The 19,917-nt window shown below is 48.0% G+C and overlaps 1 protein-coding gene across 12 annotated transcripts in view; it reads left to right on the forward strand.

The window, feature by feature from the left end:
- The window catches only part of LOC140208515 (NACHT, LRR and PYD domains-containing protein 3-like), an 86,328-nt gene extending 76,739 nt beyond the window's left edge, over window positions 1-9,589 (forward strand). For 11 of the 12 annotated variants that reach the window (XM_072277251.1, XM_072277242.1, XM_072277247.1 and 8 more), the window contains 6 exons: window positions 1,505-3,260; window positions 3,873-3,959; window positions 4,115-4,285; window positions 4,441-4,611; window positions 4,766-4,933; window positions 5,097-5,857. In XM_072277251.1, coding sequence (XP_072133352.1) covers window positions 1,505-3,260; window positions 3,873-3,959; window positions 4,115-4,285; window positions 4,441-4,611; window positions 4,766-4,933; window positions 5,097-5,256 — 2,513 coding nt within the window. In that variant the 3' untranslated portion in view covers window positions 5,257-5,857. Of the gene's footprint in view, window positions 1-1,504; window positions 3,261-3,872; window positions 3,960-4,114; window positions 4,286-4,440; window positions 4,612-4,765; window positions 4,934-5,096; window positions 5,858-6,081; window positions 6,261-6,700 lie in introns of those variants that run through there. The other variant, XR_011888805.1, reaches the window with a different exon arrangement.
- Window positions 9,590-19,917: the final 10,328 nt, after the last annotated feature.

Consider the following 19,917-nt stretch of genomic DNA (forward strand, 5'->3'; position numbering starts at 1 on the left):
ATACCACCGCCTATGCCTTCCTGCCTGTCCTTTCGACAAGACGTACATCCTGTACCGTTAAGCTCCCAACTGTGGTCTTCTTTCAGCCACGACTCAGTGATGCCCGCAACATCATACCGACCAATCTCTAATTGCGCCAAGCGTTCGTCCAGCCTATTCCGAACGCTGTGCGCATTTAAATACAATGCGTTCAGTCCTGCATCTGCGTCCTTTTGAATTTAGTCTATGTGGTCCAATTGAACACTTTGCTCTGTCCAGATTTGAACCCAGTCATTGGCTTGTCCTTCCTTACATTCATGTTACACCCATCGTCTACTTGTAAACCTGCTGGTTCATCCACAACTCTATCGTCCGAGTTCCAATCCCCCTGACATTTTAGCTTAAAACACTCCCAACAGCTCCAGTAAATCTGCCCGTAAGAATATTGGTCCTCATCGGATTCACGTGCAGCCCATCCCTTTTCTACAGGTCTTACCTGCCCCAGAAGTGGTCCCAATTATCCAGAAATCTGAATCACTGCCCCCTGCTCCAAATCTTCAACCACAATTTCTCTGCCACCTCATTCTACTCTTATTTCCACTGTCAGGTGGCACAGGCAGCAATCCTGAGATGACTACATTTGAGGTCCTGCTTCTCAGCTTTTTACCTAACTCCCTATGTTCTGTTTTCCAGACCTCCTCCCTTTTCTCTTCCTATGTCGTCGGTACGAACGTTTGCCCCGACCTCTGGCTGCTCAACATCCTTTCTCAGGATACTGTGGACGCGTCCAGAAACATTTCGGACAAAGGCACCTGAGAGGCGAAGACCATCGGTGTTTCCATTTTCTGTCCACAGAATCGCCTCCCTGTCCCCCTGACTATAGAGTTCCCTATTATCGCTGCCATCCTCTTCAGCTTCCTGCTCTTCCGCACATCATCGGGGAATTGCCTGAGGTCATGTACCAGCTCCTCAGAGAATAAGAGACAGTAGACTAGTGCGGGGTGTGTTACATTGAGACTGGTACAGCCTGGAGAAGGAAACAGAAATAGTGTTCCTTTTCTGTGGCTCAGTACTGACAGCGTAATCCTAAAGGACTGTCAAGAACATGGGGTCCATTGTGAGAAAGGTAAAAGTCAGTAGAGCAAGTAGATGCCCCCCTCCCCCCACTGTTACCGTCTGCAGTGTTGCCCAGTTCAGCAGAAGCTGAGCAGTGAAAGCGGTGAAACCAGCCGCTCCACACAACACTCTCCTCTCCAGAATCACGTGTGCACTTGGTGCTCGCTGGAACACCGGGGAATCTGCAAACTACGAACAGAGGGGAGAGGGGAGCCTTTCACAGTGAAACTGAATCAGATCAGAAATGTTTCTGGGCCATCGTTCATTCTCAGACACTCTTAGCTCTGACCTCCCAATTTTACCCAAACAATGCCTTTAACAAGTTTTTTTATTTTTATTGAAGAAAAACTGTTGTGTGCTCCATGTTCATCAGATTGGGCATTGACAACCTATTTCTGTCCATCCAAAGATGTTCAGCAGAAACACAAGGAGACCCTGCGGGCACAAACTGAAACACTGAGAGTGAACACGATCCTGATGAGGGAGAAGGTGAAGGTTTTCCAGCTGGTTGATCGATACGCTGAGCTCACGGTCATTTCTACTGTCCGAGATCGGAGACTGGTGGAACATGAGCTGCTGGCAAGAGGCAGAGACCACGAGGAGTGGAGAGAAAAACATCTCCGCGGACAGCTGGAAAAAATCCGCACTGATCAATTATTTACGAGGAGTTTTCTGCAAAAATTTAAAAGATCTGTCTTTGGAAACAAAACAGGCATGTCCGCAGCAGTGGCCGGAGTCCCGGGAATCGGGAAAACAACAATGGTACAAAAGATTGTTTATGACTGGGCCACGGGGAAAATATACCAACAATTCCAGTTTGTCTTCAGTTTCAAATTCCGAGATTTAAACTCCATTAACTGCAGAATAAACCTGAAGGAACTGATTCTGGATCAGTATCCTTACTTTGGGAATTCCCTGAGAGAGGTCTGGAAGAACCGGGAGGGATTACTGTTTATATTCGATGGATTGGATGAATTCAAACACAACGTCGACTTTGCTGACGGTCAGAGAGATACAGAACCCAAGCACCAGTGCCCAGATCCCGAGTGGTGGTGTGAGGTGTCTGACATTGTGTACAGTTTAATCCAGGGCAAGCTGCTCCCAGGGTGTTCAGTGCTGGTGACCACTCGCCCCACTGCGTTACATTTATTGGAAAAGGCAGACATCGGTGTCCGGGCTGAAATCCTGGGATTTGTTGGTGAGGAACGGAAGGAATATTTCTTCAGGCATTTTGAAGATCAGACGGTGGCAGCAGCTGTTTTCAAACACGTGAAGGAGAACGAGATCCTGTACACCATGAGCTACAACCCCTCCTACTGCTGGATCCTCGCTCTGGCACTGGGCCCCTTCTTCACACAAAGAGTCAGAGACCCACAGCGAGTTCCCAAGACCATCACCCAACTGTACTCCTACTATATTTACAACATCCTGAAAAACCACGGCCGTGAGATTGGGAACCCCCGTGATGTGTTACTCAGGGTTGGTCAGATGGCCTTCAGAGGAGTGTCCGCGAAGAAGATTGTGTTTACAGATGGAGATTTAATCAACTACAATCTGCAGCCTTCCCAGTTCCTGTCCGGGTTCCTGATGGAGCTTTTGGAGAGAGAGGATTCTGCCCAGAGCGTGGTGTACACATTCCCACACCTCACCATCCAAGAGTTTGTAGCTGCAGTCGCACAATTCCTGAATCCACATCCCGGGGATATCCTGAAATTCCTCACTGAAGCCCACAACACGACAGATGGGCGATTTGGGGTATTTCTCCGTTTTGTTGCTGGTCTCTCCTCTCCAATTACAACTCGTGGCCTGGAGGAGTTTCTGGGTCCATTTCCTCATCAAACAACCTGCCGGGTGATTGACTGGGTGAAGGAGGAGGTTAAACGCCAGAGTGGAAACACAAGGAGTGAAGCTGGTAAAAGGAGCCTCCTGAACACATTGCACTACCTGTTTGAGTCTCAGAATCGTGGACTGGCTCAGGCCGCACTGGGATCTGTGGAAACACTTTCATTCAGTGGAATGACACTGACCCCGATTGACTGCGCGGTCCTGTCTCATGCCATCGGACTCTGTGATACAATAAAACAGCTCGACCTGGAGAACTGCCACATTCAGTGTGAAGGAATCCAGCGGCTGGGACCCGGGCTGCACAAGTGCCAGGAGTTGAGGTAACTTGATTTATCTTTCACTGTGAGCTGTGAAAATGTTCCATTGTGTTGCTTCAATGTTAAGGGATTTGGTTAAAACTAGCAAAATCAGATTGTGATGAATTGTGACAAATGCCCGGGGATCAGTCAGTAATTCCCCAAGGACAGGAGGGTTCTGTGGTTCCTTGTGAAGGGATGTTGGAGACTTCATCAGATCAGTGAACAACGGCCATTGGTTTAATGGTAGTAAATCACAGGAATGGCCGTGTTTCTCGCTGCCTGTGACACGTCCATTGACAATGTTCCTTCTCACTGTTACCAACACTGACTGCAGCAGGTGGGTCAGAGATTCACACCCCCTTCCCAGTGAGGGACAAGAGACCGTCAGCAGACTGTCCCAGTGAGAAGGAAATAAATACCATTGTGAGATTGTCCTCCCCTGCCCTTCCCCGTGTGTGACTATCACCATCAGTCCACCTGTGTGACTGTGCTGACTACCAGATACCCAGAACCCATGGGCGCATCTCCACTCCCGATTGTGGGCCTCAGTTCAGACACACCCCTCCCGTACAATCTGTGGAAATATCCGCCGTTTGAATCACTTTGTTCATCAATTTGTCTGTTTGTGCTTAGACTTGGGGAGAATAAACTGGGAGATTCAGGAGTGAAAATGGTGTCTGCGGCTCTGAGGAACCTGGACTGTAAAATACAGACACTGGGGTAAGTACCAGACTGTGGGAGATTGTGTTTACAGTCACTGGGTGTCTGACACTGAACATTATTGTGATCATTAAATGTGTTACTTATAAATACTGGGGATTTGTACCATCTCCTGTCTCTCTGTGTCCCTCACCCTCACTCTCTCTCACCTACAGTCTGGACAAAGTCGGTCTCACAGATTCTGGTGCCGAGGATCTCGCCTGCGCTCTCAGTACAAACCCATCACTGACGGAGCTGAACCTGGGTTTTAATAAACTTGGAGATTCAGGAGTGAAACTGGTGTCTGCGGCTCTAAGGAACCCGGAGTGTAAAATACAGAAACTGTGGTAAGTACCAGACTGTGGGAGATTGTGTTTACAGTCACTGGATGTCTGACACTGAACATTAATGTGATCAGTAATTGTGTTACTGATAAACACTGGGGATTTGTACCGTCTCCTGTCTCTCTGTGTCCTTCACCCTCACTCTCTCTCATCTCCAGGCTGGGCGGTGTTTGCCTTAAAGACTCTGGTGCCGAGGATCTCGTCTCCGCTCTCAGTACAAACCCATCACTGACGGAACTGGACCTGGGTTTTAATAAACTGGGAGATTCAGGAGTGAAACTGGTGTCTGCGGCTCTGAGGAACCCGGAGTGTAAAATACAGAAACTGTGGTAAGTACCAGACTGTGGGAGATTGTGTTTACAGTCACTGGGTGTCTGACACTGAACATAATGTGATCAGTAATTGAGTTACTGATAAACACTGGGGATTTGTACCGTCTCCTGTCTCTCTGTGTACTTCACCCTCACTCTCTCTCATCTCCAGGCTGGACAGTGTCGGTCTCACAGATTCTGGTGCCGAGGATCTCGTCTCCGCTCTCAGTACAAACTCATCACTGACGGAGCTGGAGCTGGGATTAAATTCGCTGACAGACCGATCTGTCCCCGCTCTCCGCCGCCTCATACTGACCCTCCCGAGTCTGGAGTGGATCTGGTGAGTATTTGTGTTAATGTTCAATGTGATAAAATATCAGCGAATCCGCGGGTTTTCTGGTGATATTTGTCTGCGAGTGCTGTTGAAACATTAACCCCAGTCCCCTGTTACCGACACTGTTATATAATCTGTTTATTTCGTCTTTATTTCCCTGCTGTTTCAGGCTGGGGAACAATGAGTTCAGTGAGACTGGGGAGAAGGAACTGAGATCTCTGCAGGAACCCAGACCCGGACTGACAGTGACTGTTGGAACATCTGAATGTGTGAACATCCCCGCCCGCGGGATGGGGTCATTTTGGCTGATTCCCCGCCCTCCCCTTTAACTCCTGCCCTTACCTTTAATGGCCGCGCGCCGGCTTTAATTCCCAACGTTTCTGACGGAGCTGACTCCCGTTCAGCGCTCTGTGACTTCGGAAGCGGTCCCTCAGTGACGTATTTCCGCCTGTTGTCCAACGGCACAGCTTCCGCCGGATGTGCGTGTTCGAGACTCCCCCACGTGAGACCCCGGGGAATTACACAGACAGGAAGAGACCGGTGGCCGGGGCTCAGTCTGGGACACCGGTGTCCCGGGGTGGGATTATCCCGGGAGAGAATCCTTTTGCTCCCTTTGCTGAGGACGGTGCATTCGGCAGTCTGGCTGATATAATGGTGTTAAATTGACAAATACCTCGGCAGTGACCCTGGATCTGCAGCCATCTCGGACACGACCCTAAAGTGTGATTTTGTAATCATCGGTTCCCCGATGCAGAGTGACGGTGAGAAACGGGACTGATTATTCAACCAGTCTCTCATTGTCACCGGACAGTTAACTGTGTGTGACTGTGAGTGAATCGGGAGCAGCTTATTTATTTTCGCACGTCAGCAGCTCACACATTGTTTAATTTACATTTGTCCTGATGAAATCAATAAACCGCTGTAACTGCCTGTCTTGGTGTTGGACTCGAGTCTCACTAGAGGAGAAACAGTGACCTGGGGTTCCTGCTGCCCCCCGCACCCGGTGTACTGCAAGAATGGGTCTGAGCTCCTCACACTGGTACAGCAGCCTCTCAGCTCCAAGCTCAGGGATGTCAGTAAAATAGTGTCTGGTCCCCAGGATCTCTTCACTCCCCATCCCCATCCAGGCTGACCACTGCTTCCTCATTCCCCAGATACTTACACTACCCTGACCTCCACCTCCCTGCGCACTCTCCTTGCTCTCGCAGAAAAAAAAACGACAAAGGAGATCAGAAAATGCAAACACGGGGAAATCTGCAGATGCTGGAAATTCAAGCCACACACACAAAATGCTGGTGGAACTCAGCAGGTCCGGCAGCACCTATAGGAAAAGGTACGGTTGACGTTTCGGGCCGAGACCCTTCGTCAGGACTAACTGAATGAAGAGATTTGGGAGGGGGAGGGGGAGATTCAAAATGATTGGAGAAGACAGGAGGGGGAGGGATGGAGCTGAGAGCCGGAAAGATGTTTGTCAAAATGGATACAAGGCTGGAGAAGGGAGAGGATCGTGGGATGGGAGGCCAAGCGAGAAAGAAAGGGGGAGAGGAGAGGCAAGGAGTTATAGTGAGAGGGACAGAGGGAGAAAAAAGAGAGGGGAAACAAAAGAAAAAAACATAAAAGATTATAAATAAATAAATAAACAAGGGATGGTGTAGAAAGGGGTGGTGGGGCATTAACGGGTTTGAGAAGTCAATGTTCATGCCATCAGTTTGGAGGCTACCCACTCAGAACATAAGATGTTCTTCCAACCTGAGTATGGCTTCATCTTGACAGGAGAGGAGGCCGTGGACAGACATACAAGAATGGGAAGGGGACGTGGAATTAAAATGTGTGGCCACTGGGAGATCCTGCTTTCTCTGGCGACAGAGTGTGGGTGTTCAGCGAAACGGTTTCCCAGGCTGCGTCGGGTCTCGCCGATATATAGAAGGCCGCATCGGGAGCACCGGACGCAGTATATCACCCCAGTCGACTCACAGGTGAAATGTCGCCTCACCTGCAAGGACTGTCTGTGGCCCTGACTGTCCCATCACACACTCCCGGGGTCGGACACAAAATGAATCTCCCTCCACTCCATCCCATCACAAACTCCCGGGGTCAGACACAGAGTGAATCTCCCTCCGCACCGTCCCATCACACACTCCCGGGGTCAAACACAGAGTGAATCTGCCTCCACACCGTCCCATCACACACTCCCGGGGTCAAACACAGAGTGAATCTGCCTCCACACCGTCCCATCACAGACTCCCGGGGTCAGACACAGAGTGAAGCTCCCTCCACACCGTCCCATCACACACCCCCGGGGTCAGACACAGAGTGAATCTTCCTCCACACCGTCCAGTCTCGCCCTCTCGGGGTCAGACACAGAGTGAATCTCCCTCCGCACCGTCCCATCACACACTCTCGGGGTCAGACAGGGAGTGAAGCTCCCTCCACACCGTCCCGTCACACACTCCCGGGGTCAGACACAGAGTGAATCTCCCTGCCCACCGTCCCATCACACACTCCCGGGGTCAGACACAGCGTGAATCTCCCACCACACCATCCCATCACACACTCCCGGGGTCAGACACAGCGTGAATCTCCCTGCCCACCGTCCCATCACACACTCCCGGGGTCAGACACAGAGTGAATCTCCCTCCCCACCGTCCCATCACACACTCCCGGGGTCAGACACAGAGTGAATCTCCCCCCGCACCGTCCCGTCACACACTCCCGGGGTCAGACACAGAGTGAATCTCCCTCCCCACCGTCCCATCACACACTCCCGGGGTCAGACACAGAGTGAATCTCCCTCCGCACCGTCCCATCACACACTCCCGGGGTCAGACACAGAGTGAATCTCCCTCCCCACCGTCCCATCACACACTCCCGGGGTCAGACACAGAGTGAATCTCCCCCCACACTGTCCCATCACACACTCCCGGGGTCAGACACAGAGTGAATCTCCCCCCACACCGTCCCATCACACACTCCCGGGGTCAGACACAGAGTGAATCTCCCTCCACACCGTCCCATCACACACTCCCGGGGTCAGACACAGAGTGAATCTCCCTCTTCACGTCCCATCACACACTCCCGGGGTCTGGCACAGAGTGAAGCTCCCTCTGCACTGTCCAATCTTGCCATCTCCTGCCCAGACATGGAGAAAAGGTCTCTGTAGAGTGAAATATATCAGCTAAATTCTCAAGTTGAAACGGATTAGTGAGGACACTCTCAGCTCGTAGCACAGGGACCACGGCCCCCTCCCCCCCCCCACACACACACCAGAGGAATCTCTGTAGAGAAGGTCAGAGGGGCAGGAAGAGAAGTAGTGTAACGAAGGGGTGCACAGAGTGGGCAAAGGTGTGAGGGGGCACACACGGGCAGGGGAGTACAGGTCGATATTAGAACCCCTGCAGTTAACAATCACATTTGATTTCTAGGGTCCAGAAGTAGCTGAGGATGAAATCGAAGATGAGGAAAATTTTGCAAAACCGGGACCCCACCCCTTCCCGTCCTCTCCCACCATCCGCACTCCTAGGAGGACACGGTCCCTTCCAGTCCGCTCACACGGGGCACGCTCCCAATCAAACTCCACCCTTGCCTATTCATCCCCATCGCCTGAACTCCAAATGGACCCCACCCCTTCTCATTCCTTCCCATCTTCCGCACACCCAATGGACCCAGTCCTTGCCGTTCACTCCCAATGGGACCCACCCCTTCCTATTCACGCCCACTATCTGCCTCCCAATGGGGCTCCTTCCAGTTCATTTTCAACGGGTCTGTGAACCTGGAAACTGGCGGGGACGCCCGAATTCCGTGTTTGACAGAACTCAGGGCGGCGTTTACGGAATTTGACATGGACGCCGATGGGTTTATTAGTTACAAGGAAAGTCGAGGGTCGTGTGGATGTTGACGACTTTGCAAAACGGACTATGTTCCTTCTCCTGGCGGAGGAGGTGGATATTATCGGACTTCAGGAACTTCTGCACACCTTCCTGAAGATGGTAGGAGGTGAGGGAGGTTTATGGTGTGAAGGGATCCAGGAGTGTCCACATTAACTGTTTGAAGAGTTACAGGAGAGTCATTTATCATTGATGGTTTGTTTTGAAGAGAGAGAGAGAGAGAGACAAAGAGTGATGGTTGGACTGTCACGGGAGCTAACTTTGGAGATAACACTGAACAGCTCGAAGGTGCTCGACAGGACATTATTGATGTTAATTCCAAGGACTTGTTGCTTGCTGACATGTCCTCACAGACAAAGGTAGGAGGGACTCTTTGAATGACAGGTGATGCTTAGCACAGGGAAATAAATAGGAGGTCAGATAATACAAACCTCAGACACATGATCGGGACACTAAATGAGCTTTGTGGTGCCCACAGAGAAAGTGGGTTTCTGGAGGACCGATCAGGCAGATCGATCCAAGTGCTCTGCCAGTGAAGATTCAAAGGCAAGACCGGTGGGGAGTTGTCTATGTATCCGACCCTGGCCTGGGTAGACAGCTCAACCACACCGAAGTACGGTCCTCTTTGTTGTTAGTTCACAGTCAGTGACTTGTGAAGGATTTCGGAGGACAGCAAGAAAATCGACGGCAACAGCTCACCTCAAGACTCAACTCTCTCTCTCTCTCTCTCTCTCTCTCTCTCTCTCTCTCTCTCTCTCTCCATCGCCATTCAACTAAATTCCACGAACTGAACTGAACTTTACTCAATATCGTAAGACTGTATCTTTTTACCCCTAGACCTAAAGAAGCTTGGTTTTTCACACGTATATATATTCCACACTTACTTACATCTACTTATTGCTACCCTGTTTGATTTATGTTCACTTAGTTTTCTGTATTGTGTAGTTATTAATAAATATTATTAGTTTCTAGCAATACTAGACTCCAAAGTGGTTTCTATTTCTGCTGGTACTTTATTCCTGTCATGGGGTACGTGACAAAATTGGGGCCTGTGTCCGCGATATGAACAAATCGGTCGGGAGGCTGGTTTGAATTGATTGGGAAAAATCCCTTTTGATTTGGAATTTTGATTTGGTTGTGTGGAAAAACAGCAGAAATGGAAGTTTCGGGATTTCTGGAACCGCCAGACCCCGTGTCCGTGAAGAAGGCTAGAAAATATGAGTTGCGGGACCTTGCTAAAGAAGTGAATGTAAAGAGAGGTATGATGAAAGCAGAAATTCAAAGGAAAATAGCTGAATATTATGTCTCTATACAGACACTTGAAGAGGGGAAGTTAAGGAGGTTTCCTGTAGTGAATGAGGAGGTGGAGGTACACCTGGAACAGTTAAAGTTAGAGAGGTTGAAATTGTAGATGAGAGAGGCAGAGAAACAGAGAGCGTTTGAAAGGGAGGGATGGCAACAGAACGCTCAGGTGGTGAACCGTGAGGAGAAGTTTAGTGTCAGTCGGGAAGTTAGGTTAGTGCCTCCATTTGATGAAGCAGAAATTGATAGGTATTTCCTACATTTCGAGAAGGTGACCCGTAATCGGGAGTGGCCGCGGGAGCAGTGGGCGGTGTTACTACACAGTGTGGTAAAGGGAAAGGCCCAGCAAGCATATGCAGCCCTGTCTCTTGAAGACGCAAAAGATTATGATAAAGTGAAGGATGCTGTGTTTAAGGCTTATGAGTTAGCCCCGGAGGCCTACAGCCAAAGGATTCGAGGTTTGAGAAAATCCTGGAACCAAACGTATCTGGAGTTTGCCCATGAGAAACGCGTATACTTTCATCGGTGGTGTGCTTCAAAAGAGGAAAATGAGAATACTGGTAACTTGAAGAATTTAATATTGATTGAAGAGTTTAAAAACTGCGTCTCGGCGGAGATAAGAACGCACTTAGATGGAAAAGGGGCAGCGACACTGTCAGAAAATGCTAAGTTAGCAGCCGAATATGCTCTAACTCATAAAGTTAAGTTTTTCCCCACTGAGATTAACCCACAAGGGAGTAGAGATAATCCACAGGCTAAACCAGAGAGTAAACCGGGGATTAGTGATAAAACTAAGGAGGAAGGGAAGCAGTCGGGGAGAAAATTTCCCAGTTTTAAGTGTTACTCTTGTGGAAAACCTGGCCATGTGGCGTCAAATTGTTTTGCTACGAAAAGGGGAAAAGGAAAGGAGAAAGAGAAAACCCCAACTGCCGGCGTTCAGACGGTTAAAATATAAGAGGGACTCGAGAGATTTATTTAAGAAGGGTTTGTGTCTGTGAAGGAGGGGTCAAACCCAGTCCCAGTTAGAATATGGAGAGGTACTGGAGCTTTCCAGTCACTGATATAAAATAATGTTTTGGAATTCGGTGCTGAGACAGACACTGGGAAAGTAAACATCTTTAAGGGCCTTGGAAAAGGAACAGAGGCCGTGCCTTTGCATAAGATAATCTTGAAATGTGACTTGGTAACGAAACCAGTCAGAAAAGGGGTCCAATCTGAACTACGGATAGACCATGTTGATATCTTACTCGGTAATGACTTTGCAGGTGGGGATATTTATCCAGCAGTTCAGCTCACAAGTAAGCCTGCTGCTGCTGAGGACCCGCCCAGAGACGCTGATGTGTATCCCGCATGCGCAGTGACACAGAAAGGCTGCTGCTGCTAATATTGATTTATCCGAGACTTTCCTACCGTCCTTATACCTACAGGATTTAGGGGTAGTAAGGCTGAGGAAAGCAAGGAGGAGAGAAAAGACCTGTCCTTGTCAAGGAAGGAGTTCATAGAGGAGCAAAATAGAGATCTAGAAATTGTGGATTTAAAAGAGACAGCTCTCCCTGAGGAGGAAATTCAGAAAGAAACAATGGGGTATTATCTTAAGGATGGGGTGTTGATGAGGACGTGGAGACCAGCCACTGTGCCTGCCATTGAGGATTGGGCTATTGTGCACCAGGTGGTGGTTCCAAAGGTTTGCAGGGTTGAATTTTTAAACCTGGCCCGTAAGATGTCTTTAGGGGAACATTTTGGAGTAAAAAAGACGGTGCACAGGATCATGAGGGAGTTTTATTGGCCTAACGTGAGGAAGGATATTGTCAATTACTGTAGAGGGTGTCATACGTGTCAGGTGGTGGGAAAACCTAACCAGGCCATTCCAAAAGCCCCACTTCGGCCAATCCCTGCTTTTGGTGAACCTTTTCCCGGGTCATAGTGGATTGTGCAGGCCCTTTGCCAAAGACTGCAGCTGGTCACCAGTATTTGTTAACAATAATGTGTGCTGCATCTAGGTTTCCGAAAGCTGTGCCTCTCAGAAACATCCTGGTCAAGACTGTGGTAAAAGCACTCAGCAAGTTTTTTGCACTGGTAGGTTTACCCAAAGAAATTCAATCCGACCAGGGCAGCAACTTCAATTCAAAAATGTTCCAGCAAGTAGTGCCTGAGCTGGGAGCTCAACAGATTGTGTCATCTGCCTATCACCCGGAGTCTCAAGGGGCTCTGGAGAGGTTTCATTCCACTTTAAAAACTATGATTAAGACCTACTGCCATGAGAATGAGAAGGGCTGGGATGAGGGGATACACTTACAACTTTTTGCTGTGAGGGACACTATTCAAGAGTCCCTGGGGTTCAGCCCGTTTGAACTCATTTTCGGCCATAGGCCCAAAGGACCTTTGCCCCTGCTCAGAGAGCAATGGTCTAACCCAGACGTGTGTGTCGGCGTGTTAGACTATGTTTTAAAATTCCGAAAAAAGGCTTAACAAGGCCTGCGACCTTGCCAGGAAGAATCTGCAGCACTCCCAAATTAAAATGAATCAGTGGTTTGATAAGAGAGCGAGGGAGCAAGTGTTTGAAGTGGGAAACAAAGTACTGGCAACACACATCAAAGTTGCTGGTGAATGCAGCGGGCCAGGCAGCATCTCTAGGCAGAGGTGCAGTCGACGTTTCAGGCCGAGACCCTTCGTCAGGACTAACTGAAGGAAGAGTGAGTAAGAGTCAGTAACAAAGTACTACTGCTTCTTGTGTCCAACCCCCTCCAAGCAAAATTCCATGGGCCATACTGCATAGTGAAGAAAATTGATTCTTTGAATTACGATATTGAAATTCCTGACAGGAGGAAGGCCACGCAGTTTGTTCATGTTAATATGTTGAAACCGTATCATGAGTCTGAGGTGGTACCAGTAGGTATGACCACGAAAACAAGGGGGGGCTGAGGAATTTGATAATGAGCAGAAAAATCATTTCACTAAACTGAGTATCCTGTCCACGAGACTTACAAATTCCCTTATCTTAAAAAACCTTACTGATAAGGTTGGTCACACACAACTTACAGGAATTCTGCAGATGCTGGAAATTCAAGCAACACATATCAAAGTTGCTGGAGAACGCAGCAGGCCAGGCAGCATCTCTAGGAAGAGGTACAGTCGATGTTTCAGGCTGAGACCCTTCGTTGGCCATTTGGGGCCTGCACAAAGAGAGCAATTGCAGGAGCTCATTAAGAAACATAAAGATTTATTTCCTGACAAAGCAAGACGATCAACCGGGGCAGTGCATGATGTCATTCTGAATTCAGCTCAGCCCATTAAACAGCATCCTTACAGAATGAACTTCAGGAAAAAATAGAGAAGTTGAAAAAGAGATCGGGTACATGCTAGCAACCGGTATTATTAGGCCATCTACCTCAGACTGGGTGTCACCATGCGTCCTTGTACCTAAGCCGGACGGTACCATGAGATTCTGTACTGACTACCAGAAAATTAATGCCATAACCAAGACGGATGCTTATCCTATCCCCAGAGTGGATGACTGTGTTGATAAAGTGGGAAAGGCTAAGTACCTCACGAAGATTGATCTGTTGAAGGGATACTGGTGTGTTCCATTGACCGACAGGGCCAGAGAGATCTCAGCGTTTGTTACACCCTCAGGGCTGTATGAATACAATGTTTTGCCCTTCGAGATGAAAAATGCACCAGGGACATTTCGGAGAATGACCAATTCGGTGATTAAAGGGTTAGAAAACACAGAGGCCAGTATTGATGACCTGGTGGTCTGGAGTGACACATGGGAAGAACATAATGCAGCAGTAGAGCAACTGTTTGATAGACTTTCCAAGGCCAATCTTACGGTGAGCCTGGCTAAAAGTGAGTTTGGCCATGCCATGGTCACATATCTGGGGTATCCGGTGGGCCAAGGCCAGCTGGCTCCCGTACAGGCCAAGCTTCAACCCATTGCTGAAGTTTCTGTTCCAACTAGCAGGAAAGCTTTGAGAAGGTTTTTAGGGATGGTTGGGTATTATCGAAAATTCTGTAAGAACTTTGCTGGCATTGCTCTCCCCGTAACAAAGCTCTTAGGGAAGAGTGAAAGGTTTTCATGGAGTGATCTTTGCCAGGAGGCGTTTGAACATTTGCAAACCATCCTGTGTTATCAACCTGTGCTCAAAGCGCCGGATTTCTCGAAGCCATTCTCAATCGCCACAGATGTTAGTGATGAAGCTGCTGGGGCAGTACTGTTACAGAAGGGTGCGGATGATATTGAACACCCAATAGCTTATTTCTCAAAGAAATTTAATGTACACCAGAAAAATTATTCAACTGTTGAAAAGGAGTTATTGGCACTTATTCTGGCCTTACAACATTTTGAAGTTTATACTTGCCCTGCCAAAAGACCTCTTTTGATTTACACAGATCACAATCCGCTGATATTTTTAAATAAAATGAAAGATAAAATAGGAGGTTGTTAAATTGGAATCTAGTATTGCAGGAATTTGATTTGGTAATAAAACATGTAAAAGGTACTGATAACATCATAGCTGATTGCTTATCCCGATGTTAAGTTGAAAACTGTACACATTTTTGCTTTGTCATCTGCTGTTTTTTTTTCCCTGTATTGTTTAAAACCCTGTGATGGACATTTAAACAAAAAAATCGTCTTCGACATTTTTTTCCCTTGAGGAAGGGGAGCGGGAGGGGATCCAGGACTGCCCTATTAACTGTTTGGAGAGAGACATTTATCATTGATGGTTTGTTTGGAAAGGAGCGAGAGACAGAGTTATTCACCACCAATATGTTGCTTTTGAAAAGAGAGAGAGACGAAGATTAATGGTTGGACTGTCACTTTAAGGCATTGGAAGTAACTTTGGATTTTTACTGAGTTTGGAGTTGGAGACAGCACCGAGCAGCTCGAAGGTTGCTATGGTGACCGAAGGCTGGTTGTTGATGTTACTTTCAAGGACATGCTGCCTGCTTGCACTCCTTTACAAAGGCGGGAGGGACTCTTTCAATGACAGGTGATGCTCAGCCTGGTGAAATAAATGAGAGGTCAGATAATACAGACCTCTGGACACATGATCTGGACACTGAATGAGCATTGTTGGCCGCAGAGAAAGTGGGTTTTGGAGGATCGATCAAGCGGATCGATCCAAATTGCTATTCCATCGGTGAAGAAGGGGTTGACTGGTGGGGAGTTGTCTATGTGGCCACCCTCGCCTGGGTGATAGCCCCACCACAGAAAACCAGTGCCCCTGTTAAAGTCACAGTCGGTGACTTGTGAAGGATTTCGGAGGACGACGAGAAGATCGACGGCATCAGCTCACCTGAAGACTCAACTCACGCTCTCTCTCTCCCCCTGTCTCTCTCTCTCTCTGTCTATCTCTCTGTCTCTCTCTCTCTGTCTCTCTCTTTCTCTCTGTCTCTCTCTCTTTCTCTCTCTCTCTCTGTCTCTCTCTCTCTCTCTGTCACTCTCTCTCTGACTCTTTCTCTCTCTCTGTCTCTCTCTCCATCACTACTCAACTAAATACCACGAACTGTACTGAACTTTACCGAACGTCGTAAGACTGTATCTTTTTACCCCTAGACTTAAAGAAGCTTGGTTTTCATACACAAATATTCCACACTTACTTTTATATGTAATCTTTGCTAACCTGTGTGATTTATCTACATTGATATTACTGTATTGCGTAGTTACTAATAAATATTAGTAGTTTTTAGCAATACGAGATTTCAAAGTGGTTTCCATCTCTGCTGGTTCTTTATCCCCGTCACGGGGTCCGTGACAGTGTTAAGAGAGACTGGGCTAGGGATAATGACAAGGGACGAAAGAGACAGGAAAGGAGATGGGAAGGGAGCGAGACAGGCGAGAAGATGACGGGAAAGGGAGAGGGCGAGAGAAGACAGAGAGAGAGACGGAGGGGAGAGAAAGATAGGAGGAAAGGCATGCCATGGAGCCGTACTGGGGGAGAAAGAAACCAGGGAGAGAGCGAGAGACAGGTGAGAGAGTGGTCGGGAAGGGAGGCTGGGGGAGGAAGAGAGAGACTGGGTAAAAGCGAGAGGCAGATTTGGGGATAGAAAGAATGGGTAGAGGAAGAATCTCAGAGATAGAGACTAGAGGGGAGAGTGGAGAAGCGAGACGGGAGAGAGGCCAGTGAGGTAGGAGAGAGCAACGGGGACAGAGTGATCGGGATAGAAGGATCTTGGGTGGAGAGAGAGAGGACGGGGTGATGAGAGATTTCGGATGGGTAGAGAGGCCGGAGTTGGGGGAGGGCTAAGAGAGTACTGGGGAGAGACGGGTGGGTGGGGAAGACAGACTGGAACGGAGTAGAGACAGGGAGAGAGCGAGACTGGAAAGAGTCAGAGTGAGGAGAGACAGGGCACTGTGTACGGCGGGAAGGGGGAGAACGAGTCTGGGGAGAGCGAGATGGGGGTGTAAAGAGAGACTGCGATGAGAAAGAGACCGGGGTTTGGCAGAGAGACGGAAGAGAGAAACTGTGGGCGCGGGAAAAATTCTGTGATGATTTTGTGTGGGGAAGTAGAGTCAAAATCCAGAAAAAAAAATGTACCGTGAGGGGCTAGAGGCTTTCAAACACGCAGGTTGCAGATCCTCCATTGTAATGTGTTGCCAAATCACCCAAACCTTTCCGTCTCGGTGACTCCTCCCACTGAGCCCACTCCTTCCAACCCGCATCCACGATCTCCCTCACTCCAAACCTTCTTAGGGATATGTAAAGGGAAAAACGATAACGACGGAGATAACGTTATCAATGGATCGGGGTGAAAGGGGACCCTGTAAGGCTGCAATTGTGCGGCATCACGTCAGCATAGTTATTTCCGCGAGGTTACCAGGTGCAGGCAAAAACTAAGAGGAAACATAACTGACTGTATTTCCCGTTTCTGACTGTATTAATGATAAAACTCTTGGCAGTGTGGAGGATCAGAGGGATCTTGGGGTCCGAGTCCATGGGACACTCAAAGCTGCTGTGTAGGTTGACTCTGTGGTTAAGAAAGCATACAGTACATTGGCCTTCATCAATCGTGGGACTGAGTTTAAAAGCCGGGTGTTAATGTTGCAGCTAGAGAGAACCCTGGTTAGACCCCACTTGGAGAACTGTGCTCAGTTCTGGTTGCCTCACTACAGGAAGGATGTGGAAACCATAGAAAGGGTGCAGAGGAGTTTGCTAGGATTGCCTGGATCAGGGAGCATGCCTTATGAGAATAGGTTGAGTGAACCCGGCCTTTTCTCCTTGAAGCGACGGAGGATGAGAGATGACCTGACAGAGGTATATAAGATGATAAGAGGCCTTGATCGTGTGGATAGTCAGAGGCTTTTTCCCAGGGCTAACATTGCCAGCACGAAAGGGCACAGTTTTAAGGTGCTTGGAAGTAGGTACAGAGTAGTTGTCAGGGGTAAGTTATTTTTTATGCAGAGAGTGGTGAGTGCGTGGAATGGGCCCAAACCTTGGTGGTGGAGGCAGATACAATAGGGTATCTTAAGAGACTCCTGGAAAGGTACACGAGCTCAGACAAATAGAGGGCTAAGGGTAACGCTAGGTAATTTCTAAAGTAAGGAGATGTTCGGCACCGATTTATGGGCCGAAGGGCCTGTATCGTGCTGTAGGTTTTCGATGTGTCTATGTATTTTCCGTTTCCCTGACAGATGGCAATCTTCTGCTGGAATAGTCTTGCAGGACAGCTCCGCGCTACCATACAAATGGTGCGCACACTCTTAAACTGCCTGACGATGCTTATTATCAACGGCAGCTTATTCTGACATGCCAACCCCTGATACATTTACACTGCACCGCCCGATACACTGAAACATCTCAGCCGAGCAATCACCAAAAGCCCCTTTCCGTGTGTAACAGAGCAGAAACTCTTTCCTTAACCGGACGCATCTATTACGGCCCAGAGGGCGTCGTGGCAGAAGTATTTTTGAATGCAGAACAGAATGAGCGATTTAAATTGCCGAACTCAATCCCTCATGACACTAGAGCCATCAAAATCCCTGCAACTTCTGAACCGCTCGAACCCGTGCTGCAGACTTTTCAGGAGCTAAACCGAACACAGTGCATAAATCTGTTCAGTACTAATGCTTCTCTACAACTTCATTCCATTCCGCTCAGGTTGGATGTATAGTATTTCCCTCTTCATCGTTAAAACAAAGTTTGACCCGTTTGTTCCCCCTACTTTGCCTGAATATGTCGTACACGTGTTGCTTTCGCAGGTACCTCCCTCCTTGTGGGCGATTCCCAAAAATCACGAGGAACTTGTACATTCCGCCCCACCACTCAAAGATTTATGCTATTCTACCCTCTATACTTCAGTATGATTTGTGACTGGAGGCAATGGAAAGTATGAAACCTGTCATGAAATGTTACTACCAACCTGTAGTCCCTGTAATTCTCTTATATCACCAGGTCATGATAATGAATGACTGTTTTTTGCAATACTTAAGGGCGATTATCAAGATAGCACGTCAAGGGTTTACTAATGGCAATTTAACAGAACGACTCGGGGCCGCAGACAACACACTGCATGGTGTTCTGCACAATTACCAGCAGCTGTAAGAGACATGATTGGCTGTCTAACACCGGTCACCGACACGACAATTAGATAACATACAACATAGAAAACTACAGCGCATTACAGGCCCTTCGGCCCAAAATGTTGTGCTCACCATATGACCTACTCCAGAAACTGCCTTGTATTTCCCTGGCGCATAGACCTTTAGTTTTTCGAGTACCATGTACCTATCTAAGAGGCTATTGTATTCGCTTCCATCACCGCCGCCGGCAGTGCATTCCACGCACCCAACACTCTCTCTGTGCAAACTTAACTCTGACATTCCGTCCGTACCTATTTCCAAGCCCATTAAAAGTACACCTCACGTGTTAACCATTTCATCCCCGGGAAAGAAGCCTCTGGTTCTCCACACGATCAACTCCCCTCATCATCTTATACATATAACCATGGTAGAAACGTCCAATCCTATTAAATTGGACCTTCCTGATGAAGTGTGTAGGCCCGAAACATTGACTGTTTACTCTTTCGCATAAATTCTACCTGGCTTGCTGAGTTCCTTAGGATTGTGTGGGTATTATTTTGCTTTCCAGCTTGTGCACATGTTCTCATATTTGCGATTAGACTCGGACAACAGTCAACAACATAAGAACCTGCGCTGCAGACAAGAGACAAAACTGACCCCAGTTCATTACCAGCTCCGGAATGCTCTGGTCTTAACATTTAATCTTGCCAGGCAATTATGTTGTAGTCTTTAAGCCACTCAATCTGATTGGGAGTTAAATTGGCCGAGACTAGAATGAAGCCGGAGTTGGGACATAATCCTTACATATCATTGGAAATATTATTTATGATAAGCTTTGAGTCGGTAATAACTGACGCGAAGTGCATTGATCTATCGTGCGCTCGAAAAGATATTGGCCGTGACAACTCTTACTTCCGTCAGCCCCGGGCGAGGAGGATCACCGGTGTTGTATAACGCTGATCGGTGGCAGGGAAGACATCAGCATCACGGAACTGGAAATACAACAGAGTGGGTAACGTTCCGTCAGAAAGTGGTACAACATCTTTTAAAGTAATTTTAATTCGGATTTCCAGTGTCACTCTTTTATTTTTCAAACATCGATAAACCTTCCTGTTAGTTCGAGAGAGAAAGAGAAAAAAAAGCACAAATAACTTCTTCCTCTTGCTCTGGAAGTTCATTAAATTTCAGTGTACGTTTATTATCAATATAAATATATGTTCCTGCAATGAGATTTATTTTGTTCAGTAGCGGACAGAAGGTGTAGTCAGAGAGAAACAGAG

The sequence above is a fragment of the Mobula birostris genome, chromosome 13 (assembly GCF_030028105.1).
Source record: "Mobula birostris isolate sMobBir1 chromosome 13, sMobBir1.hap1, whole genome shotgun sequence".
Lineage (NCBI taxonomy): Eukaryota > Metazoa > Chordata > Chondrichthyes > Myliobatiformes > Myliobatidae > Mobula > Mobula birostris.